The following is a 26,367-nucleotide window of genomic DNA, read 5'->3' as shown; positions in this document are numbered from 1 at the left end:
AACACCTTTGTGACACGGGTAAGTATTTCCAACTGAGGCTTGGGGAGTTAGTTAGGTGGCTTATTGGGGATCCCTAGCCAGTAAGTGGCAAAGCTGAGACTCAAACCTGTTTTTCTGATTTTGTGTCTGGTACTTTCTTGGCTGTGTCTTGTGGGACCTAGTAGGGTCTGGTCAGTGTGGCTCTGAAGCCTGGACAGCTCAGCGCAATGTTGTTGCAGAAGCATGGGAGCCGGAACTAACTCAGCCATTATTTAACCTCTCCAAGCCTTGTTTTTCTTAACCATAAAGTTGAGATATCAATGCCTACCTTGAAATGTTATTTTAAGGACCAAGTGAACGATTGTAAGTTGCCTGGTACATAGTATCCTTTCCTCTACCACCCTCTTAGTCCTCACAGTTAAATACTGAAGACAGGTAAGTGGGTTTTTAAATATATTTGGCAGAAAATAATTAAAACATTATGTACAGACTACTGTGCAGCAATATTGAACTATAGGGCCTTTGTTGTCAGAGTAGAGGCAAGAATACACGTACAAAAAATGTAACATTTCCAGAGCAAAGCACAAATAAATCAGGATTAGTGTGATCCTATCCCAACGAATCAGCGACACGGAGTAAAAAAGTACAAGGTGAGATTCACCGGGAAGGCTTCTCAGGAGTTTGGGATAAGGAGGTACAGAGTGCAGATTGACAGGAGGGTGAGTGTTGGCAGTGACATAGGTACAGGGAGAGAGAGTTCTAAGTCAAGGGACTTACGTGAAAGAAAGCACAGATACAGGAACAACAAGTCTTTGAAGTGATATTTGAACCATACTTGATGCCCTTAACTCTTACTGCCTTTATTACAGTTGTTTAGATATTTGTCATTATTCTTATTGGACTGGAAGGTCCTTGAAGGAAGGGACTTTTTTTTATCATGGCACACACAGAAAATCTTTGAAGGACACTGGAGTAAATGATCCAGGTTTTGTCTCTGGAAACCAGCAAGCCAGGAGTCTACATGCTCCAAGTCCTGCAGGGTGCCCTGTGGGCTTCGTGGACCAATATCATAGCGGGAACCCAGCCACGGGACACCAGTTGGGAAGCCCTGCGTACATACATAGCACAGAGTAGAATAGGGCCTGTGTAGAATAGGCTTGCGCTCTCTCTTTTTAAAAAGATTTTATTTATTTAGTTTTAGAGAGAGGCAAAGAAAGGGAGAGGGGGAGAGAAACATCAGTGTGTGGTTGCTTCTCACAGGCCCCCTACTGGGGACCTGGCCTAACACAGGCATGTGCCCTGACTGGGAATCAAACCAGTGACCCTTTGGTTCCCAGGCCTGTGCTCAATTCACTAAGTCACTCCACATTTAAAAATAAAATGTTAAACTTGCTATTCATTTGCCTTGCAACTTTCTGATATTTGAAGATACTAAGAACTGGTATTAAGTTAAAAGTTTAGATATTTTCAGTGTGAGAGGTTATATTAGAAACAGTTCTGATGAGTCAGAGAGAGAACTCTCGTCTTGCCCCAAATTCTTAGTCGTCATTTGCTTGCCTTCTTTCTGGACATGAACAACTGTTTGGCAGACAATAGATCAAACTTGGAGAGGGAATGGATTTCTCCAATGGCTTTGACCTTTAATGCTTCATGGAAGAGTAGTTAACACACCACTTAATCCCACTGGAGTTCCCCAGACCTGTGGTTATGTAGTTTATGTAAGTGGTTTTAGAAGTGAAGCTGAGATTGGGTGAGATTGTGAGCCAAATCCCATTTATCTTCTAGTGGGCTGACTTACAGGAAGAAGAATGGGTATAGCTTTTTATTTCCACCAAAGACTAAATGAGAAGAAGTAGTTTTAATTTAAAGGAATAGAAATTGATGCCAAGAGGGCTATGCAACAGGTGTGGGGTGGGGAGTGAAAGAGGAGGGGAGGTCAGCGCGTACCCCTCCTCTGATGTCTGGAAGCAGGAAGGGCGCTCTGCGCGGTCGGGGCCTGGGTGGGTGTGCCCCTCGTGCAGAGGTGGAGCCCAGAGATGGCCGCTGTTGTCCAGTCCTTTGTGTGTGCTTTACTTAATGTGTTTCCTCCACTGTTCTTAAACAGCGAGGTCTTTACTCTATTTATTTTTTTTCTTAGTCAGATTCCGAGGAAGATGAACCCACAAAGAAGAAAACTGTCCTTCAGGTAAGCTTTGTGACATAATAGAAGCCATTTCTTCTCTTCCCATATTGCTTCCTGAGAGACAGGATTTACAGTGCCCAGTGCTTTCCAGATCAGCCAAATGCAGGTATTTAAGGATCGACTATTTTAAATATGATTGTTGTTTACTTTGATAACATGAGATCTTGTGCTTCTGTGCCCTCTCCTCACTGTTCCCTGGCTGTAGTGTGGTGGTGGTACCTCTCGTACAGGACGGGTAGTGATAGGGAGATGAATAGGAACTCAGTTTGATTCCTTCCATTCCCAGGAGCAGGATTGTTGAGGAAGGGCGGTATAAATGATGAATGGGTCAAAATGATGTTAGGGAACATCATGTATGCTTATTTATTTATTTAAAAAATTTCTTTAAATTTTTACTTTCCAATTAAAGTTGATATACAATATTATATTAGTTTCATGTGTACAACATGTGATTAGACATTTATATAACCTAGAAAGTGATCATCCCTTTCAAGGACCCACTTGACATCATTCATAGTTGTTAATATTATTGACTCTGCTGTCCTTTACATCCCCGTGACTGTTTTATAACTGCCGGTTTGTATTTCTTAATCCCTTTTTGATCCAGCCCCTTATCCCCCGTCTCATTTGTTCTCTGTATTTATGAGTTTGTTTTCTAGAACATTTGTATTTTAAAATTGTCCATCTTCTCTGTCTCATTATTAACCTAGAAAATAAATACTTAAATAGCATTTACTGTGTACCAGGCACTGTTTTAAGTGCTTCAGTAACATTTAATTGATTTAACCCTTATAATATTGCCTAAGTTGTAGTGCTATCATCCCTGTGTTATGTACGAGGAAACTGAGAGCTCAAGGTCAGAGATCTGCGGGGGGCAGAGCTGGGCTTTAGACTTGGGCAGTCTGCCTGTGGAGTCTAAACTGTAACCTCCTGTGTTTGGCTGCTGCTCCTTAATCAAGACCAGAAGTCCTCAACCAGACATGCCAAGAGATGATCTCTCTGCTGTTTGTTCTGTTTCCTCATCCCATTTTTTTTATTCTGGTTCCCATGATCTTCTTCCTGTTCTATTCCACACTTGGCGTGGATCAAAGTTGGTTCTGTCTTCATAAGGTGGTTGTCTTGTGATTCAGGTGTACAATGCTGAGTCACTTCCCTAGTTCTGTTACGGTGTCAGTTCCACTGCTGAGAGGTCTTAGGAGGATGGAACGTGGCGGTTAGAAAGATAACTGGCCGGAGTGACACCGTATCCATATTTGTGATGGAGGAAACTGGCATGCTGAGACTGAAGGAGGCCAGTCGTTCTCCTGTTACCAAAGTGGCATAAAAGTGATGGGAGGACACTGGCTCAGACCAGAAGACACCCCAGTGGTAAAGTGCAGTCTTTCAGGGGGTTGGAAGAGATGCATATTGTAGATAGAGAAACTGAGCTGTTAGGGTGAAGTGGGGACCCAGCACTGCACAGGGATGTAGCCATGATGCACGTGGCTTCTGAGAAGTTGAACACTTCACAGGATACCCTGAGGATGTGTTCTGCCTGGCACCTCACTAGGCTCCTGTGACTCTGGGCATCTGGGGTCTGCCAGGCTGGAGGGACTCAAACCTGTGAGCACAGAGAACAAGGGGAGGAGCCCATTTTCTGGGTGATCAGTTCTGTCTGGCCTACTTGACTCAAAAATCTTATTTATGTGTCTGGGCATTTCTTAGCTGATAGTGCTGTAGTACACTGGTACTCAAAGACCAATGACCTTATTCCATTCTCCTTTTTCAAATTGGTTTCAAATCTTCCCTCAGCTTTACAGTTAGATCAGTCTGCCCTGTACCATATTGAAAGCAAAATCTGAGAGATTCTTATGATATATTAAATGCTTGACTCTGGTGTAAACAAGCTGAATATAATGCATCTGTAGGACTTTCCTTGGGCAAGGGAGGGGCCTTTTGCAATACATATGAATGTCTCTTTTGGACAGAGCCTTGTTCTTGACTTTGAGTACCAATCCAAAGGAAGCAGCAAGTTTCCATGTTAAGAGGAACCTTTAGGACATGGAAGGAGGTTGACTGAACAGCTGGAGAGAGCCCTGGGCTTATTGGGAAGAAAGATGGGGTGAAGAGCATCATAGTTGCCAAATGCACAGGCTGGCAACTGGCAACAGGCTTTCCAAATGGAAAGGCTCTGTGACAGAGGGCAGTGGGGCTGGGTTGGCATGGAGCCACCCAAAACCGTGATGACATCTTACCTTGGGAGAAGCAGGCAGCAGAAGGGCCTGAGATAGGACTTAGGCCCAGATTGGTGAAGGTGAGATGGCAACAGGGCAGGTAAGATTTTAGGCTGGAGCACATACCTGTAATTCTTGTTCTTGATGTTAGTGGTACATATCATAATGTTTCATTTGTCATCTTTCTTCCCTCCTTCTCCAAACCCGGGCTCACCAGGGATCTGGCCAGGGGACTGGTTTGTCTGCCTTGCTTCCCCAGCCTAAAAACCTGACTGTGAAAGAGACTAACAGGTTGCTCCTGCCCCATGCCTTCTCTCGGAAACCCTCGGATGGCTCCTCTGACACTAAGCCCTCCAGACAGGCTTCAAAGACCAAGCCCTCCTCTCTTGCCCCTGTTGTGGGTACCACAACCACCACTCCATCGCCCTCTGCCATCAAGGCTGCTGCCAAGAGTGCTGCCCTGCAGGTGACGAAGCAGATCACGCAGGAGGAGGATGACAGTGATGAGGAAGTAGCCCCTGAGAACTTTTTCTCTCTCCCGGACAAGGCTGAGCCACCTGGAGTTGAGCCATACCCTTACCCCATTCCCACTGTCCCTGAAGAGCTGCCTCCAGGCACGGAACCAGAGCCGGCCTTCCAGGATGATGCAGCCAATGCCCCCCTTGAATTCAAGATGGCAGCAGGCTCAAGTGGGGCCCCTTGGATGCCTAAGCCTGGGGATGACTACAGCTACAGTCAGTTCTCCACATACGGCGATGCCAATGCTGCTGGTGCTTATTATCAGGTGGGTAGGAGAAAACATTGGCTACCTTTGCCTACCTTTATTCTGAACCGTATTTGGTCTAAAATTCCCTGTCTTGACATCGAACAGGTAGAACCACATAATTGACATGTTTATTATGAAAGTAAAATCTTATTGGAGGAGCTAGTGGGAGATATAGGGAGAAGGCAGAAGAGGAGTGGTCTTTAACTTAGAAATCCAAGGTAGTTCCACGGATGTGGATGATGAAGATGAGTGAACTGTGGCCTAGACTTCTACTTGCAGTGAGTTCAAAAAGAGTTCCTGGAGATGGAAAGTACTGAGAACACAGAAAGGAAGGGGAGAGGTGGGGCTGGAGAGGAAGGAGGGAATCTGGAGAGTTGAATGAAAAGGGGGAGTAAGGAGACTAGTGAGGCCTTCGCCTGTTCATGAGAGGTTGAAAGGACCCAGGCAAGGCCCTGGAGAGGGGAAACTAGATGGCCACAGTTGGGCTGTGATAGAGAATGAGGTCTGAGGGTGGGTTGGGTTTGAATCCCAAGCTGTATGTTTCTGGGCAAATCCTTAACTGTCTCTCTGAGTCTCAGATTCCTCAGCTATTAAATGGGAATGATAATGGTAATCTCATAGGGTTGTTAGAATTACATTAGCTTAGCATGGTGCCTGGAATATAGTAAATGCTCAGTAAATAGTTATGATGACTTTTTATTCAAATGTTATTTAGAACTATCTAGATTGTTCTGTGTGGCCTCAAAGAGTGAGAGTATAGGATGCCAGGTTGTAAATAGGTTTAAGAAGACTTATTCCCAGCAGTCAGAGCTTCTCCAGTTGGAGAGGGATCCTAGGAGTTTGGGGAAGTTTGGAGAGGTAGTAGTTGAGCAGAGACAGTTGGCCGGTCTGGCTGGGCAGCTGTAGAAAGTTTTCCTGCCAGACTGGGGTGCTTGGAAGGCTTCAGTCTGGCCTCGGATAGGGACCCTTTTCAGATCAAAGACTTTAAACAGTGTGTGTCTTAGGTATTTGCTGTTAAACCTTGTGTCCTGTAGCCAATCAGGGACTAATCGATCTTCCGTAAACATTGTTAGCAGGAAGGAGGAAGATGAGAGTGTTTGACCTTTTTAGCAAAAAGCCCTGGCAGGTACCTGTTACAACATTGTCCCCATGTGCCAAGGTTGTAGGTTTAATCCCTGGTCAGGGCACATAGAAAATCAACCAGTGAATACACAGATGAGTGGAACAACAAATTGATGTTTCTGTCCCTCCCCCTTCTTCTCTCTCTAAAATGAATGAATGAATAAAAATTTATTTAAAAAGATAGTTAAATCAGAAACTTGGTTTACATTCAGCAAATAAGTAACAAAATGGAATTTTGTATCCAGTTCTAAATACCATGTCTGTGCAAATTAAGGCACTTTATTTATTTATTTTTTTAAAGGTTTTATTTTTAGAGGGGAAGGGAGGGAGAAAAAGGAGAGAAACATCAGTGTGTGGTTGCCTCTCGAGTGCCACCTACTGGGGACCTGGCCCACAAACCAGGCATATGCCCTGACTGGGAATTGAACCAGCGACCATTTGGTTCTCAGGCCAGCATTCAATCCACTGAGCCACACCAGCCAGGGCAAATTAAGGCACTTTAAATATACTGGAGGACCCTGTAATGTAAATATCTAATTGTCAATATAGGTGACCCCTAAACAAAGAGGGGGTTAGGAGGTTGACACCCTCCCATCTTCCACAGAGTCACAAGTCCACCTATAACTTTCCATTCCCCAAACACCCAGCTACTAGTAGCCTTCTGTTGACTGGGGGCCTTCCCAATAACATGAATAGATGATTAACATATATTTTATATAGCATGTATATTATATGCTACTGTATTCTTATAGTAAAGTAAGGTAGAGAAGAGAAAAACACCTTTACAGTATGGGGGGAAATACATGTGTAAGTGGGGCTATGCAATTCACATTCCTGTTATTCAGTGGTCAACTGTACTTTTATGGAAAATGATGCTCTCGTCACTCTGGGTTTTTATATAGTATTTTTGACTTAATAATTCTTAGACCTTATTTTCCATTTAGGTCACTGTAAAGTGAATGTTCTTAGAGGGGCATTTTCTTCGGCATTTTGAACAAAGATAGAAGGGTTAGGAAAAAGTGGTCAGGGTGGAAACAGTGTTGCATCCCTGTGGCTGCCTGGCTTGGCCTCAGCGAGAGCCTTGCCTTCTAGTGTCCACAACATCTGGATAGTTCACCCTTAAGAGGAATTACCAGATTCCTGAACCAAAAACCTGGTGACACAAACCTGGTGTAGCCCTAGCTTTCTAAATCCCATGCCACCCGTACAGTGGTTGATTTTACACCAGAGAGCTGAAGCCTCCCCGCCCACTCATTATTATAGGCAGTCTCCCTGTTGTGCACAGAGGCTCTAAATAGGATGAGGAGCAGAAATGACATGCCCTCACACCTCCTCACCTCTCTCACCTCGGAGCTTATTAGGGTCTTATGGGCAGGAGGAGCAGAGCTCCGGGCACTGCAGACTTAAAGGGTGAGAATCACTCTTGGGAAGCAGCTGAGGGAACAGGGTGTAAACTGAAGCAAAAGAGAACGTCTTATTTTTTGTCATCCTTCCCAAAAAAATACCCAGTCCGTCTGGATGTTGCCCATCAGAAAAGCTGAAGAAATTGCTCTTGAGTTGAGGTCCTCAGGACCTGTGCCTTTAACTGGTCTGTAGTGTGGGCATCACTGTTGCCTCTTTAGGAGGGTTTTCTTTGTTCCTGAGCAGACCTTGTTGTCCCCTCTCCACTGTGCCCTCAGTTGGTGAGTTTTTTCTTTCTTTGGCGGCAGGATTATTACAGTGGTGGCTACTATCCTGCACAGGACCCGGCCCTGGTTCCCCCCCAGGAAATTGCTTCAGATGCCTCCTTCATCGATGACGAAGCAGTAAGTTAACAAAGTGCAAGTGACCATCATTGACCCACAGATAAACCTGAAGCTAAAGGAAATTCTTTTCAAAAGTATATTCAGTTAGGATCAGGTGTGGTAGCATAGAACAGGATTTCTAAATAACAGGGCTTCTGTAAGAGAAGGTATTATTTTCCTCCTAAAAGATTAGTGGTAGGCAAGCCAGGCAGGGCTGGTGGGACAACCCCACAAAGTTGTCAGGGATCCGATCCCCTTCTGATTATTATTTTAAGGTTGTGGTCTTTATTCATGTGGTCAGTGATAGCAGCTAAGGCTACAGCTGTCACATCTGCATTTTATCTACCCCTCCAGCAGGGTGGAAAGAGAAGAGACATTTTCCTTCCTCTTTTAGGAGACTTCCCAAAAGTTCCTAAGTTCACTTCCAGTTCTATTTCATTGACTAGAATTTACTCATATGGCCTTATCTAGTTGTAGGGGAGCCTAAGAAATGTAGTCTTTTAGTTGAGTGGTGATATTCCTAGCCTAAATGTTGGGTTCATTCACATGACAAGAGAAGGGGAGAATGGATGTTGGAAGGGAACAGCAACCACAGTAAATAACCCTTGTGTTCCATGTAACTGGATCCCCTGCTGCAGGGCTCCCCAGCCTCAGTGCAAGGGAATATGAAAACCCCATGCCCTGCAGCCATCAGGCCATGTTCAGGATGTAAAGTATTGTTTCGCCTTTAGGGATGTCACAGCCTGTTGGGGGGCGGGCAGTGGAGAAACAGAGGGTGCTACCTCATTCCATGAAGGTTCTTATAAAAAATTTTTCTACTCACCTGTTCACAGAAAGGTGTCCGTACCTTTGCATACTTCTCTGCCTGTGGTTAATACTGTGTTCATCCACTCTCCTATGCATGTCCTGGACAAGTTCCATAGTTAGGTTCTTTTTGTTCTAAGCCTGGGAGGCATCAGGGAAGTCATCCAGTTGGCAAAAGTCAGTTTCTTGTGGGTAGAGTGACCCTAGAGGCCTCACTAATGCTCAGACAGGGACCTGAGTCTCACCGAAGTTTCTGAGGGTTTTACTTTGATTCCTCAGAACCCACACTCCCTTCCAGGCACATCGTTGGGTGACTGTGACGTGATCTGCATGTTTTGTGAGGAGGAAGAGGAAAGAGTGCGGTATCCTAGAAAATTCCCCAGGCCTTTTTCCGTGAATGTCCCTCTCTACCCAGCTGTCTGTTTTCCCTCACGGATGTATACTCTGCAATGGGGTCTGCTGAATTGGTGATACCAAACCAGTGAGAAGGAACAGACATAAAAAGAACTGATTTTTAGAGAATTCCTAGATTTTTTATACCTAATTCTTAATTTGAAAACTATATGCAGTCCTTTCAGGCAGATACAATTTATAGTTATTTGAGTGCAAATTCTTACCAGTTATTCTTAGTACTCACTTATGTTTGGAAATGTTTCTTGACCTTCCTTTCCCTGAGTCCAGGAGTACTGAGACGTAACCATGCATCTGGCATCAGGGCAGCTTGGTAGGTAATAGGGTGAAAGGATGTATTATACAGAGGGGAAGTGAAGGTGCAGTGCAGTTGGGGAATCGTGAAACCATTCCATAAAGTATGGATCCTTAGCCAGATCCCCACTTTTGCATTGTTTTGCTTTTTTTTCCCCTCCTTTTCCAGTTTAAGCGGCTGCAAGGCAAGAGGAACCGAGGTAGGGAAGAGATCAACTTTGTGGAGATCAAAGGGGATGACCAGCTCAGTGGGGCCCAGCAGTGGATGACCAAGTCATTGACAGAAGAGAAAACCATGAAGTCATTCAGCAAAGTAAGTGGGAAAGATCTGTTGGGTAGCAAACTTGGGAGGCCTCCTAAGTCCTGCTCCCTACTGTTACTGTCACAGCACTTTTAGCAAACACCTCTTGTTAGTGTTACTGGAGTTTGCACCGAACCTCACAGATACTGCTCCTGCCTTCCAGCACTTTGTGGCACTTTGCTCTCCATCTGCAGTCTGTTTGCTGAGACGAATGGTGGAATGGTTTCCCAGTTGGGAAGATCTCTGATATGTTGACAGATTCTACAGCTGCTCTACCCTCTCCCTGTAGTCATATCCCTCTCTCCATCCCGTTGAGCTGTAGGCTCAAAGCTTGCAGAGTTTTGTGGGCTTTCCTTACAGAGTTTACAGTGTAGTTGGGAAAAAGATTTAAGGACAGCTTTGAGGTGTGTGCGCCGCAGAGCCTCAGAAGTCCTGGGTGCTAGGTTCTGAGTGTGCAAGTCCTCCTTTCTTCTTTCCATTATTTATTGTAGCCACTTGTGACCTTTTCGCATGCTTTATTCCTCACATTCCCACACCACCATCCCACCTCCCCTGGGCTAGTTATCTTCAGTCAGAATGATGAACATCACTTCACCTAGTAGCTGAGTACAGCAAGTGTGGACATTTATGAGCCTGACACAGGGGGAGAATGTAGGGGAGCCCTGGATTCCAGCCCAGCACCAGCAAGGTCAAGGTCGGGCATCTTATTTCCTTCCCCTCCCATTTGCTTTGTTCAGTAGCCACAGATGGTCATTGGAGCCCTAGCCATTTGTTTTAACTGAATGTTGGCGGTCATATAGGACAGAGCAAAGGATAGTGGTTAGATAGCATAGATCCATCACCGTTTACTGGAAAAACCACTTAGAGCTTGCTATACTAACTGTGGGGCGAGTGGTATATCACATAGTCATAGTGACTGTTGTTAGCACTCACTGTGGACCAAGAATGGAGCTGGATGTTTTATGTTTCTCAACTTTAACTGTCACATTAAATGACATTAAGTAAAGCAAGGATTGGGGTTTGCTATTTTCCCTGGTTCAGGTTTTCTTTCCACCATCTCATTGTATGCTAGATTTAAAAATATATATATTTACATATTTTTAGAGAGAGGAGATGGGAGGGAGACAGAGAAGAGAAACATCAAACATGACGTATGAGAGAAACATCTATCAGTTGCCTCTCGCAAGTCCCCAACTGGGGACCTGGCCTGCAACCCAGGCATGTGTCCTGACGGGGCACTAGCAACCTTTCGATCCGTAGGCTGGCACTCAGCCAGGGCATGCCTTCTTTAAAAAAAAAATCTAGTTCAAGCCCTGGCTGGTGTGACTCAGTGGACTGAGTGCCGGCCTGTGAACCCGAAAGGTTACGGGTTTGATGCCAAGTCAGGGCACATGCCTGGGTTGCAGGCCAGGTCCCCAGTAGGGGGTGCGCGAGAGGCGATAACACTGATGTTTCTCTCCCTTTCTCCCTCCCTTCCACTCTCTAAAAATAAATAAATAAAATCTTTAAAAAATAGAAAAAAAGAAGGCAAAGATTCATTTCCTTCCCTTGCAGAATTTACAGTGTAGTTGGGAAAAAGATTTAAGGACACTTGAGTATAAATGATTACAGTGCAAATTGATTACATAAGTGCTGAGGAGACTCTAGAGAGGAGTTTTGGGAGTTGGGTGGGGCTGATTAGGAAGCTTCTAGTCTGAGAAAACACTGGCAGAGGACAGAAAAAGTACAGAACAAAAGCCCAAACCAATACAGATTTTGACAGTAAATCATTTCCATCAAAGTTTAGTTAGGGGTTCATTGCTGTTATGGGTGGAGTCTGGAAGACTGGAGAGAGGTGGAGTGACGATGGTGAAAACCCCAGTTCCAGGGAAGCTGTTGGGACTTGCTAGAATGGGGGCAGCGGGGATTTGGCCAAAGGTGATTGTTGGGAGGGAGTTTGATAAGCAGCTGGTAGGAGATTGGCCAGACATCTGCACTGGCTGGGGAGTAGGGCAGAGATGAACAGGACTCAAGGGGTTGTGAGATGGGAGGAAGGTTGCCTGTACTCTGGCACTTAAGCTGTTTTAGACTGACTTTAGGCAATACAACTGGTATCATATGTTCACTGTGGGCAGAGCTTGGTGCCGGGGCAGAGTCCCCATTTTAAAGCATTTCCAGTCTAATGGGGATATTAGCAGGCTATTTCAGGCAAGTATTCTGAGCTTGGCTTTTTGCATATAAGGGTTTTAATAGAAATAACTGCTTTGTAAGTATATAGACATAAAAATAGCACCAAGCTCACTTTTCTCCCCCAGAATTTGGGCAGTGTTATTGTTTTCTCAGTCCCCAGCATCACACTGTCTTGTCTAGGCACCTGAGAAACTTCCTGCTTTTCTTCCCATGGATTAATGATTGTGTTTTCTTCCTTTGCAGAAGAAAGGTGAACAGCCAACAGGCCAGCAGCGGCGGAAACACCAGATCACATATCTCATTCATCAGGTGAGAGTGCTGGGGGCCCTGGCTTGCCTGGCTGGGCCCCTATAAATGTGGGAATTGGAAGGCTGAGATCTGCACTGCAAGCCCAGCTGCCAGGCACCTACCTGCTCTGGGCAGGCATTCTGTCCTGTTCTCCATGTGGCCACTAGGGGGTGTGTGTCCTTCAGAATTACTTCTCATAAGACTCAAGTAAGTACAGGTGCTTAAAATAAACTCTGTAAGTGAAAATTCAGATATTTAAAATGTAAGAGTAGAGGGAGTGAAATGGTTTATCACAGGGTTTGTAAAGTAAATTTATTTTTGTCAGTTACAGTTGACATTCAACATTTATATTAGTTTTGGGTGTACAGCATAGTGGTAGGCATTTATATAATTTAAGAAGTGATTCCCCCAGTGAATCTAGTACCCACCTGGCACTATACGTAGTTATTACAATATTATCGACTGTATTCCCTACACTACACATTATATCCCTGTGATTATTTTGTAACTGCCAGTTTGTACATCCTAATCCGTTCATCTTTTTCACACGATCCCCCAGCATCTCCCCACTCCCAGTCTGGCAGCCATCAGTTCCCTGTATCTGTGAGTCTGTTTCTGTTTGGTTTATTTTGTTCTTTAGGTTCCACATATAAGTGAAATCCTACAGTATTTGTCTTGCTTTGTCTGATGTATTTCACTTTGCATAATGCCCTCTAGATTCATTGATGTTTTATTGCAAATGGTAAGATTTCATTGTTTTTATGGCCAAGTAATATTCCATTGTATGTACAGGGTCTGGCAGAAATAATGCCCTTTTTAAACAAAATTATAAGCATGTAATTCTATAATATAACATTATCATACTCAAGCACAGCATATGACATTTTAGGTGAAATGTTCAAATTAAAATGATAAATTATTACATCCATGTTATTACCCTACCAACCACACTCAAGCAGGTGTTATTTCTGCCAGGCCCTGTATCTACCACATCTTTATCCAGTTGTCTATGGATGGGCACCTAGATTGCTTCCATATCTTGGCAATTGTAAATAATGCTACAATAAACATAGAGATACATACGTCTTTTCAAATTAGTGTTTTGGATTTCTTCAGATAAATACCTAGAAGTGGGATTGCTAGGGCATTAGGTAGTTCTATTTTAAATTTTTTGAGGGAACTCCATACTGTTTTCCACAGTGGCTGCACCAATTTGCAATCCCACCAGTAGTGCACAAGGGTTCCCTTTTCTCCACATTCTCACCAACACTTTTTATTTGTTGATTTATTAATGATAGACGTTCTGGCAGGTGTGAGGTGATTTCTCATTGTGTGCTTTTTTTTTTTAAACATTTTTAATTTGTTTTTTAGAGGGGAATGGAGGAAGAGAGGGTGAGAAACATGGGTGTGTGAGATAATAGTTGCCTCTTGCAAGCCTCCAACTGGGGACCTTGCCCACAACCCAGACACATGCCCTAACTGGGAATTGAACCTGAAACCTTTTGGTTTACAGCCCAGAACTCAGTACACTGAGCCACACCAGTCAGGGCTCACTGTGGTTTTAAATTGCATTTTTCTGGTAATTAGTGACATTGAGCATCTTTTCATATGTCTGTTGGCTGTCTGTATGTCCTCTTTGGAAAAATGTCTATTTAGGTCCTCTGCCCATTTTTTAATTGGATTGTTTGTTATTTTAGTGTTAAGTTGTATGAACTCTGTAAATTTTGGATATTAACCCCTAATTGGATGTATCATTGGCAAATGAATATCTTCTCCCAGTTGGTAGGTTGTGTTTGCATTTTATTGGTGTCCTTTGCTGTGTAAAAACTTTTTAGTTTGATCTAGTCTCATTTGTTTATTTTTTGTTTGTTTTTTTCCCTTGCCTGAGGAGATGTATCTGAAAAAATATCACTAAGGGCAATGTCAGAGAGTTTACAATCTATATTTTCATCTAGTTTTATTGTTTTGGGTCTTACATTTAAGTCTTTAATTCATTTTGAGTTTATTCTTGTATATGGTATAAGAAGGTGGTCTACTTTAATTTTTTTGCATCTATCTCTTCAGTTTTCCTGATGTCATTTATTGAATAGATTGTTTTACCCTATTGTGTATTCTCGCCTCCTTTGTATAGATTCATTGACCACATAGGTGTGGATTTATTTCTGGACTTTCTGTTCTGTTCCATTAATTTATGTCTGTTTTTATGCCACTACTATGCTGTTTGGATTATTATAGCCTTGTTGTGTAGTTAGATATCAGATAGTGTGATACCTTCAACTTACTGTTCTTTTGATAGCGATTGCATTGAATCTATAGATTGCTCTGGGTAGTGTGGGCATTTTAATGATGTTAATTCTTCCTGTTCATGAGCACAGTATATGCTTTCATTTATTTGTATCTTCTTCAGTGTCTTTCTGGCTTTAATTTTTTGAGTACAAATCTTTTACCTCCTTGGTTAAATTCATTCCTAGGTGGGGTTTTTTGTTTTTTGTTTTGGATGCAATTATTAATAGGATTATTTTCTTAATTTCTCTTTTGATAGTTTGTAATTGGTGTATAAAAATACAACTGATTTTTTACTATTAACTTTGTATTCTGCTACTTTACTGAATTCATTGATCAGTTCTAATAGATTTTGGTGGAGTCTTTATGGTTCTTTCTATATAATATCTTGTCATCTACAAATAATGACAGTTTTACTTCTTCCTTTCCAATTTGGATGCTGTCCCTTCCTCCCTCCCTCTCTCTCTTTCCTTCTCTCTTTCTCTCTCTCCTTTATCTGATTGCTGTGGCTAGGACTTCCACTATTATGTTGAAAAAAAGTGGTGAAGGTGGACATTCTCGTTTTGTTCCTGATCTTAAGGGGAATGCTTTTAGCTTTTCCCTCTTGCGTATGATGTTAGCTGTAGGCTTCTCATATATGGCCTTTATTATGTTGAGGTATGTTCCTTCTGTTACCACTTTGCTGAGAGTTTTTTATCATAAATGGATTCTGGACTTTGTCAAATGATATTTTTGCATTTACTGATATGATGATGTGATTTTTATCCTTCATTTTGTTTGTGTGGTTTATCATGTTCATTGATATGCAGATACTGAACCAACCCTGCATCCCAGGAATAAATCCCACTTGATTATGGTGTATGATCTTTTTAATGTATTGCTGGTTTTGGTTTGCTAGTATTTTGTTGAAGATTTTTATTTTATTTTTTATTTTTTTAGATTTCATTTATTTTTAGAAAGAGGGGAAGGGAGAGAAAAAGAGAGGGAGAGAAACATCAGTGTGTGGTTGCTTCTTATGCACCCCCTATTGGGTAGCTGGCCCAGAACCCAGGCCTGTGTCCTGACTGGGAATCAAACCGGTGATCTGCACTCAACCAACTGAGCCAACACCAGCCAGGGCTTGTTGAAGATTTTTGCATCTATGTTTATCAGTGCTATTGGCCTATAGTTGTTTTTTTTTTGCAGTGTCTTTGTATAGTCTAGGAATCAGGGTAATGCTGGTCTCATAAAATGAGTTTGTGAACCTTTCCTTCTCTTGGATATTTTGGAGTAGTTTGAGAAGGGTAGGTGTTACTTTTTCTTCTTCTTCTCCTCCTCTTCTTTCTCCTCTACCTGGTACCCCCTGCCCTCCAGCAATCCTCCTCCACCTTAGTTCATGTCCATGGATTTTGCATGTAAGTTCTTTGTTTTTTCCATTTCTTATACTATTCTTAATATCCCCCTGTCTATTTTGTACCTACCAATTATGCTTTTTAATCCCTGTACTTTTCCCCCATTCTTCCCCTTTTCTCGTCTCACTGATAACCCTCCAATGATCTCTGTGCCTGTGATTCTGTTCCTGTTTTAGTTGTTTGTTTGTTTTTTAATTTATTTTTAAAGATTTTATTTATTTATTTCTAGAGAGGAAGGGAGGGAGAAAAAGAGGGAGAGAAACATCAGTGTGTGGTTGCCTCTCATATGCCCCCAACTGAGGACTTGGCCTGCAGCCCCGGCATGTGCCTTGATTGGGAATCAAACCGGCGATCCTTTGGTTCACAGGCCAGTGCTCAATCCACTGAGCCACACCAACCAGGGCATTTTTATTTTTTAAATTTTTTATTTTTTTTACACTCACTTGTTGATAGTTGTAAATTTGCTGCCCTTTTAATATTCATAGTTTTCTTTATAATATATTTTTATTTTTTTTAAAGATTTATTTTTAGAGAGAGGGGAAGGGAGTAAGAGAGGGAGAGAAACATCAATGTGGGGTTGCCACTCGCTCAACCCCCACCGGGGAACTGGCCTGCACCCTAGGCATGTTCCCTGACTGGGAATTGAACTGGCAACCCTTTGGTTTACAGGCCTGTGCTCAATCCACTGAGCCACACCAGCCAGGGCTAATATTCATAGTTTTGATCACCTTCTTTTTCTTAAATAAGTCACTTTAACATTTCATGTAATAATGTCTCGGTGATGATGAACTCCTTTAGCTTTACCTTGTATGGGAAGCACTTTATCTGTCCTTCCATTCCAAATGACAACTTTGCTGGATAGAGTAATCTAGGTTGTAGGTCCTTGCTTTTCATCACTTTGAATACTTCTTGCCAGCCCCTTCTTGCCTGCAAGGTTTCTTTTGAGAAATCAGCTGGTATTCTTATGGGAAGTCCTTTGTAGTTAACTCTCTGCTTTTCTCTTGCTTTTAAGATTCTCTCTTTATGTTTAACCTTTGGCATTTTAATTATGATGTGGCTTGGTGTGGTCCTCTTTGGGTCCAACTTGTTTGGGACTCTCTGTGCTTCCTGGACTTGTATGTTTATTTTCTTTACCAAATCAGGGATGTTTTCTTTCATTATTTTTTCAAATTAAATTTTCAGTTTCTTGCTCTTCCCCTCCTTCTGACATCTCTGTGATTTGGATGTTGGCGTGTTTGGAGATGTCTCAGAGTCTTCTTATTCTCTCCTTGTTTTTTTAAATTCTTGTTTCTTCTTTCTGTTCTGGTTGAATGTTTATTTCTTCCTTATGTTCCAAATCATGGATTTGAATCCCAGTTTCCTTCCCTTCGCTGTTGTTTCCCTAGATTTTTCTTTATTTCACTTAATGTAACCTTCATTTTTTTTTTATGTTGTTGCTGTACTCAGCAAGTCCTTAGAGCATCCTGATTACCAGTGTTTTGAACTCTGCATCTGATAGGTTGGCTATCTCTGTTTTGTTTAGTTCTTTTTCTGGGGTTTTGTTCTGTTCTTTCATGTGGGTCATATTTCTTTGTCTCCTCAGTTTGGCAACCTCCCTGTGTTTGTTTCTGTGTATTAGGTGGAGCTGCTTTGACCCCTGTAAAAGGCACCTATAAATTTTGAGGTGTAGAGCCTTAGGTAATCATCAGGGAGGGGCAACTCTCTTCACTGCTTTGTGGCTCTGTGTGGGGGGGAGGGTTCAGAGAGGGAACTGTGCCCTTCCTGGCTTCTGGGGGTATGCCTGGCACTCGCCTTGTTTCCAGTCACTTCACCCACTCCAAATATGCGACTGGTGCCCTTCTGGCTGTTGCTCTGGTGTTGAATCTCAGAATGGGTGGGTTTGCATACGTTTTAAGACCATGCGGGCCTTTTAAGCAAAGTGTCCTGAAAATCTGGCAGTTTCTTCTGCTACCCCAACCTCCACTGGATTTACAGCCAGAAGTTATGGGGATTTATCTTCCTAGTGCTGGAACCCTGGGCTGTGTGTGGTGGCCTGGGGCTAGGGGGGGTCACTCACTCCCAAGGTATCCCTCTCGATTTTTATCCACTGCGAATGTGGGATCCTGCATACCCATTCCACTGCTGCTCTCCACGCCACACCGCGTCTCCGAGTCTCAGATGAATGTGGCTTCTTTAAATCCTTGGTTGTCAGACTTCCATACAATTCACTTTTTTTGACCCTTCTGGGTGTTACTTGTTTTAAGATTTAGTTGTAATTTCTTTTTGTGGTTGTGCAAGGAGGCGAAGTGTGCCTGCCTACACCTCCATCTTGATCCAAAGTTGTAAATCTTCTTTGAATGTTTGGTAAAATTTACCTGTAAAGCCATCTGGTCCAGGACTTTTGTTTTTGTTGGGAGTTTTGGGGTTATTGATTTGATTTTGTTAGTAGTAATCAGACTGTTCAGATTTTCTTTTCTTCTTGATTCAGTCTTAGAAGATTGTATGCTTGTAGGAATTTATCCATTTCTTCTGATTGTCCTGCTTATTGACTTGTAATTAATTGTTTGTAGTAGTTTCTTACAATCCTTTATTTCTGTGGTGTCAATTGTCACTTGTTTATCATTCCTGATTTTATTTATTGGGGTCCTCTCTCCCTTTTTCTTGATGAGTCTAGTTAAAGGTTTATCAGTTTTGTTTATTTTTTCAAAGAACCAACTCTTAGTTTCATTGATTTTTTTTTGTATTTTTTTAGACTCTCTTTTGTTTATTTCTGCTGTGATTGACCCCCCCCCCCGATTTTTTTTTATTTATTCTTTTAGAGAAAGGGGAAGGGAGAGAGAAAGAGAGGATGAAAAACATTCATGTGAGAGAAACATTGATTGGCTGCCCCCTGCATATGCCTGGACCGTGGATGGAACCCACAACCCAGTCAAGTGCTCTGACTGGGAATCGAACCAGTGACCCCTTAACTTCATAGGATGAGGGGTCACTGGTCAGGACTCTGCTTTGATCCTTCCTTCTACTCACCTTGGGCTTTGTTTGTGGATTTCTTTCTATTTCCTTTAGGTAGAAGGTTGCATTGTTTATTTGCGATATCTCTCCTTTCTTGAGCTTGGCTTGTATTGCTATGAATTTCCCTCTTAGGACTGCTTTCTCTGTGTGTCTCATTGGATTTGGATCATTGTGTTTTCATTTTCATTTGATTCAAGGTATCTCATGATTTTTTTAAAAAGATTATTTATTTTTCAAGAGAGGGGAAGGGAGGCAGAGAGGGAGAGAAACATCAATGCGAGAGAGATACGTTGCCTCTCGATCCGTTGCCTCTCACATGTCTCTAGCCTCGACCTGGCCCTCAGCTCAGGCATGTGCCCTGACCAGGAATTGAACTGGCAACCTTTCAGTTTTCGGGACAACATCCAACCCACTCAGCTACACCAGTCAGGGCTGATTTCTTTTTTGATCTCATTGTTAATCCATTCATTGTTTAATAGCACGTAATTTAGCCTTCATGTGTTTGTGTGTTTTTCAGTTTTTATCTTGTAGTTATTTCTAGTTTTATACCATGTGGGACTTGTTTTGTGGCCTGATATGGTTTATCCTGGAAAATGTTCTATGTGCACTTGAAAAGACTGGATATTCTGCTGCTTTGGGATGAAATGCTCTAAAAATGTCAATTATATCCATCTTGTATAATGTGTCATTTAAGGGCTATTGTTTCTTTGTTGATTTTCTGTGTGGAAGATCTGTCCAGTGATGTCAATGGGGTCTTAAGGTCCACTACTGTGACTGTATTACAGTCAATCTCTCCTTTTTTTTTTTTTTTAAGACTTTTTGTTTTTAGAGACGGGGAAAGAGAGGGAGAAAGAGAGGGAGGGAAACATCGATGTGTGGTTGCCTCTTGCACGCCCCCAGCTGGAGACTTGGCTCACAACCCAGGCATGTGCCCTGACTAGGAATTGAACTGACAGCCTTTTGGTTCATAGGCTGGTGCTCAATCCACTGAGCCACACCAGTCAGGGCCAATATTTCCCTTTATGTCTGTCAGTATTTGCTTTATATGTTTTGGTACTCCTGTGTTGTGTTCATAAATGTGTATAAGGATTATATCTTCTTGGATTGATTCCTTTATCATTATGAAGTGCCCTTTTGGTCTTTTGTTACAGCCTTTGTTTTAAAGCCTATCTTGTCAAATATAAGTATTTCTACCCCAGCTTTTTCATTTCCGTGTGCATGAAATTTGTTTTTGCATCCCTTTACTGTTAGTCTGTATCTTTAGATCTGATGTGTGTCTCTTGTAGACATATGTATGGGTCTTATTTCTTACTGATTTAGCTACCCTTTGTCTTTTGATTGGAACATTCAATCCATTTACATTTAAAGTGATTATTGATAGGTATGGAGTTATTGCCATTTTATAATTCATATTTTTTCCGTCTTCTTAAAGAAGTCCCCTTTAACATTTTTGTTTTTTAAATCCTTACCCAAAGATATCTTTTATTGATTCTTAGAGAGAGAGGGATGGAAAGAGAGAGGGAGAAACATCAATGTGAGAAAAAAAACATTGACTGGTTGCCTCCTGTTTGCACCCCAACAGGGGATTGAACCTGTAATGTAGGTATGTACCCTGACCAGGTATTGAACCCACAACCTTTTGGTGTGTGGGATGATGCTCCAACCAACTGAGCCACTTGGCCTGGGCCCCTTAACGTTTCTTGTAATACTGATTTGGTGGTGATGAAGTCCTTTAGCTTTTTCTTGTCTGGTAAGGTCTTTATCTCTTCCTCAGTTTTAAATAGTGTCCTTTCTGGGTAGACTAACCTTATTTGTAGGTCTTTGCTTTTTATCACTTTGAATATTTCATGCCAGTATTTTCTGGCATGCAAAGTTTCTGTTGAGAAATCAGCTGAGCCCTGGGTGGTATAGCTGAGTGGATTGAGTACGGGCCTGCGAATCAAAGGGTTGCCAGTTTGATTCCCAGTCAGGGTACATGCGTGGGTTGTGGGTCAGGTCCCCAGTAGGGGCTGCGTGAGAGGCAACCACACGTTGATGTTTCTCTCCCTCTCTTTCTCCTTCTCTTCCCCTTTCTCTAAAAATAAATAAATAAAATCTTAAAAAAAAGAAAAAAGAAATCAGCTGACAGTCTTATGGGAGTCCCCTTATAGGTAACTAACTGCCATTCTCTTTCTGCTCTTCAGATTTTCTTTTTGTTTTAACCTTTGGCTTTTTTTATTTGTTTGTTTAGATTTTATTTGTTTATTTTTATTTTATTTTTTTAAAGATTTTATGTAATTATTTTTAGAGAGGGAAGGGAGGGAGGGGGAGAGAGAGAGAGAGAAACATCAATGTGCGGTTGCTGGGGGCTGTGGCCTGCAACCCAGGCATGTGCCCTGACTGGGAATCGAACCTGCGACACTTTGGTTCGCAGCCCACGCTCAATCCACTGAGCTACGTCAGCCAGGGCCTATTTGTTTATTTTTAGAGAGGGGAAGGGACAGAGAAAGGGAGAGAAACATCAGTATGTGGTTGCCTCTTGAACGCTACCTACTGGGGACCTTGCCTGCAACCCAGGCATGTGCCCTGACTGGGAATCGAACTGGCTGCCCTTCGGTTTGCAGGCCAGCACTCAATCCACTGAGCTATACTAGCAAGGGCTGGCATTTTAATTATGAAATGTCTTGTTCACTTTGTTTGGAGCTCTGTGCTTCCTGAACTTGTGTATCTTACTTCCTTCATCAGGTTTGAGATGTTTGCAGTCATTATTTCTTCAAATAGGTTTTCAATCCTTTGTTTTCTCTCTTCTCTTTCTGGTATGCCTATGATGTAGATGTTGTTACCTTTCATGTTGTCCAGAGGTCCCTTAAACTGTTCTTTTACTTTTTTAAATTCTTTTTTTTTTTTTTTTTAATTTTTGCTTCTGATTGGGTGTTTTCTGCTACTTTGTCTTCCAAATTGCTGATTTGATCCTCTGCTTTGTCTAATCTGCTGTTGATTCCATCTCGTGTATTCTTCATTTTGGTTATTAGATTCTTCATTTCGTTCTTTTTTATGATTTCTGTGTCCTTTTTTATGCTTATTGTGTCTTTGTTGAAGTTTTCACTATATTCTTTGAGCCTCCTTAAACAAGTGTTTTGAACTCTGGTAGATTGTTCGCTTCTATTTCATTTAGTTCTTTTTCTGGAGTTTTCTCATGTCTTTTCATTTGGCACATGTTTCTTTGTTTCCTCATTTTTGATACCTTTCTGTGTTTGGTCCTGTGTATTAGGTAGATTTGCTACATTTCCCAGGCTTGGCAGGGTGGCTTTGCATAGTAAGTGACCTGTGGGGTCCCAGATCACCTGAGCAGGGTGTTTCAGGAGCATCCCTTGTGTGGGTTGAGTGTACCCTTCTTGTTGTAGTTGAGCCTTGACTGCTGTTAGCACATCAATGGGTGGGGTTGACCCTCAAGTTGACTGGCTGTGTTGGCCACAAGCAGAGCCTACAAACTGCTGTGCGGAGGTTTACCCCAGAAAGTGGGATTCAACCCAGTGGACTCTGGTGCCTGCCAAGACCACCCTGTGGGTGTGCTGCTTACGGAGCTATTGGGGTGGTGCTCTTTTGTGGTGTGAAGCTGGCTACCAGATGTGTTTGTTTCGTGGGGGCCTTTGGGAGGTGCTCTGGTGCAGGGATATGTGGTAGGAGCTACAAAGTGATCTGTGGTTTTAGCTGCCTGTGCTGGGCTTGGAGGCATGTAGGAGAAGTCACTCTCTGAACTAAGGCCAGCTTCCACCAGTACTGGGCCTGAGGTTACTCAGCAGGAGGCACCTGGTACCCCAAGGCCTGCCTCCACCTGCCAGCTGCTCATAAGGCTCAGCCACTGAAAAAGCTTAGGGTGGTTCCCGACTTGTGTGAGGTAGAGTCTCAGGGAGTCACCGGAGTGGAGTGAATGGTGTTCACTAGGTTAATGCAGATTCAGATTTGGCAGCAGGGCCGAGCCTATGGTCACTCAGCAAAAGGCACAGGGCACACAGAGGCCAGCTGTCCCCTGCCCGGCGCCTGTGGACCTTTGAGAATTTTAAAGAAAAACTTCAGTGTAGGCCACAGGCCGAGGCTGGCTACTTGCTTTTGAGTCTCTGGTGGTGCTCAAGTTGGGTGGGGGCAGGATCTCAGGGAGTCAGGGTGGGTGAATGGTGTTCCTCAGGCTATTACAGATTCAGATTTGGCCATGTGTGGGGAGGGCTTAACACAGGAAAAATAGTGCCTACCTCCTGGCTGTGTGGTAGGAGGGATCAATACAGGGACAAGGGCAGGTGTCCCTCCAGCCTTCATCCTGAAGCCATGCAACTCAGTTTTCCCCTGTGTGTGTCTGTCACCCTCCCTGTCCTCCCCAGCCACTGTTCCCTTTGCTAGAAGAGCCCAGGGTAAGTGCCTACAAGTGAATGAATCTGTGTGTGGGACCTTTAAGAGGATGCCTGGGTTTCCAGCAGCTTCCCTCCCACCTGGATGGACAGAATTCTGCTGATATTCACGGCTGTGTTGTGTGGGCTCTTCTTCCCAGCACTGGAGCTCCTCCTGGCTGGGGAACGAGGTGTGGGGCTGGGACCCCGTGTTCCTCACAGGGTCCCTCTGTAGCTGAGATGTCCTTGATTCTCAGCTGCCACAGTGCATGTGGGACCAGCCCATTTTGCGTCTCTGCCCCTCCTATTACTCTCAACAGGGCTTTTTCTCTTGTTTTTAGTTCTAGGGCTTCTGTTCAGCTAGTCTTCAGGTGGCTGTCCACACTGATTATTCTGTGATTTAGTGGTTGTGGGAGGAGGTGAGCACAGCGCTTACCTGCTCTGCTGTCTTGACTGGAACTCACCTATCACAGAGTTCTTTTAAATAGCAGCTTTAATAATTAAAAAAACTATTTAAAGAAAAAGTTGGTTCACTAATTGAGGAGGTTGTTTTTGTATTCTCCACCTCCATGACAGGAAACATCAACACAGATAATTGAGAATCACAGTAAAAAAAATATCTTTGGGAATTAGAGTGTATCTTGGTATTTATTTGATAGGACCTGGCAGCTTTCAAATACTCATTTAATCATTAAATATTAACCCTTTGTTTGAGGCTTATTACTATATGAAATGCTGTCAGAGATACAGACGGGAATAAAGTCTTTCCTGGCCCTTGGTCTGGGGCGTGTCCCTGCTGCTTGGTGATTTCAGTGGCAGATCAGACCTCTGTCATCATAGTTCTACCTCCTGTTGCAGGAACTCACTTGCAGCCTTACCCTGTCTTGTTACTTGCAGGATACAGATTTGAGGATAGGGTCTGTTTTTAAACCCAGACTGTTAGCCGCCCCTGCCCCCCCCATTCCATGGGAAGTGAGCAGGCATCTTATAACTTATAGGGTAAGGTTGAGGAGCCCGTGTTCTATGACGGTGTTTGTACATTCCCAGAATGCATTGTAGAGCCAGCATGTGGAGATCAGAAGGGGATCAGAAGGGGGTAATGGTGATTCTAGTATTGTCCAGTCTTTCTCACAGCTTCATTGTACTTTAAAGCGCTGTGAATGTTTAGGGGTCCGCATACACTGTATTCAACACTATAGCAAAGCTGCATCTCTAGACTAAGATATTGTCCTGTTTAGACCTGTCCAAGTCTTTCAGCCTGTTCTTTCCCATTGGCTGGTCAGGTATTCAAATTCTAGTTCTTATTTGTCTATTTTTCCCCACTTGAGGATTTCAGTTTTATTTATTTAAATTAAAAAATTATTGACTTAACAGAGAAAAACATCCATTTCTTGTTCCACTTATTGATTCATTCATTGCTTGTTTCTTGTATGTGCCCTGACCAGAGGTCGAACCCACAGCCTTAGCGTACAGGGCCAATGCTCTAACCAACTGAGCTACTTGGCCAGGGTGAGGATTTCAGCTTTAATTCTAGCAGATGAAGGACCAGGATTCTTGAGTTTTTATTCTTCTTAAACTCTGTTAGCTTCCCCAAAAGATGATTTTTCTTTGCTTTTTCTTTCTCTTCTCCTTATGCTTGAGTAAGAGAAAATTATGTCTTTCCAGGGATTTGCTATTTCCTTCCCCATAATTGTTATGATGGGAGAAATATTTTAAATGGGGAAGCTCATAGAGACGAGAAAATTGTCTCACAAAACTCCAGTTTGACTCTCCTCTGCCCCTTCTTTTTTGCCATAGGCTAAGGAGCGGGAGCTGGAGCTGAAGAACACCTGGTCGGAAAACAAGCTCAGCCGCCGGCAGACCCAAGCCAAGTATGGGTTCTAGGGCTCTGGACCTGACTGCAGATCCCAGGATCTCCTGCAGCTCGGCTGGTCCGGCCCCCAGCTTCATCTCTGGGACCCCAGCTGCTCCAAGCCCAGGATCTCTTTCCCTGAGGACCCAGCCCTCGCCCCTGCGAGAATGAACATATTTGATAGGGAGTTTTCTTACAAAAGTCAGAAAACTCAGCTCCTTTCTGTCTTGGAGCTAGCAAAGACTCAAGTGATGCCTCAGAAGGGGTACTGAGTTCTTGGATGGGAATTTGCTACCTGTTGGGTGTGATGAAATATTGAATCCCTCCACCTTTTTTTTTTTTAAACCAGGGATGTGTGATGAAATAAAACATTCAGTCTGACAGACGCTTCCTGCCCTGACCCCTTTCCTACTTTTTTGTATGGTCTCCTTTTTCATTTGTTATCCTGTCCCTGGGTCTCATTTTTTACCTTGTGCAAAGCACCCTCCAATCATTGTGAGCTGCCTTGGTGACTCCTTTGCCTTTTTTTCTGTACCCACCATCTAAACTGGGTTCATGGCCATTGAAGACCCCAGGAGTTGTATGTAAACCCAGGTATGGGGCAGGAGCTTGTGATCCCAAATGGAAATATTGCTGATCTCAGGTATCTTTGAAGATTGAGGGAAGTCGGGAGGTTCTTCGTGTGACATGGAAGAGTTGTTAGACATAAGGTTCAGTCCAGCAAGAGGGAAAGTGGTAAAATGCCTGGCCCTGAAGACGTTCAGCTTTACACTGGTCGTCGTTGGCCTGGACTGGTTTGGAAGCTCTGCATAGAGTTGGCGGGGGGGGCAGGAGCAGCTAGACAAATCTCCTGGGAGGCTTCTGGACCCCTAACTTTTTGCTAGGGAGGAAAGGGTGATTTGGGTGGGTGGTTAGGGAAGGGAGGTGGTGGGGCCTGCGAACCTGAGTTAGTGGCCCGGCACTGCGATGCCTGGGAGCGACGAGATAGAAGGCCTGGTTCCTCTCGGTCAGGGAAGCGTTCAAGCAGGGAGGGGAGATGTGTGCACTGGTCACAAAACTGTGCAGATTTTCCTGAAACGTGTTGCTGAGGGTCCTGGGACTCCTGCAGGGCTTCACTGTAGTGGCTTCCTGGAGGAAGGAAGTGTTGAAGGAACTCCAGTGAGAAGAAAGGCCTTG

At 43.3% G+C, this 26,367-nt stretch overlaps 1 protein-coding gene across 1 annotated transcript in view; it reads left to right on the top strand.

Annotated features, from left to right (window-relative positions):
* Positions 1 to 25,577, top strand: part of PRCC (proline rich mitotic checkpoint control factor) — a 35,544-nt gene extending 9,967 nt beyond the window's left edge. Inside the window, exons 2-7 of the mRNA XM_045817190.1 lie at positions 2,117 to 2,164; positions 4,592 to 5,158; positions 7,972 to 8,067; positions 9,725 to 9,868; positions 12,269 to 12,334; positions 25,137 to 25,577. Of these exons, the coding sequence (XP_045673146.1) occupies positions 2,117 to 2,164; positions 4,592 to 5,158; positions 7,972 to 8,067; positions 9,725 to 9,868; positions 12,269 to 12,334; positions 25,137 to 25,223 (1,008 nt within the window). The 3' untranslated portion in view covers positions 25,224 to 25,577. The remainder of the gene's footprint in view (positions 1 to 2,116; positions 2,165 to 4,591; positions 5,159 to 7,971; positions 8,068 to 9,724; positions 9,869 to 12,268; positions 12,335 to 25,136) is intronic.
* Positions 25,578 to 26,367: the final 790 nt, after the last annotated feature.

This window comes from Phyllostomus hastatus, unplaced genomic scaffold, assembly GCF_019186645.2.
Source record: "Phyllostomus hastatus isolate PE091 unplaced genomic scaffold, TTU_PhHast_1.1 phas_scaffold_216, whole genome shotgun sequence".
In the NCBI taxonomy this organism is placed as follows: domain Eukaryota; kingdom Metazoa; phylum Chordata; class Mammalia; order Chiroptera; family Phyllostomidae; genus Phyllostomus; species Phyllostomus hastatus.
The sequence above is the reverse complement of the archived record's forward strand: the minus strand, read 5'-3'. Positions and strand labels throughout refer to the sequence as shown.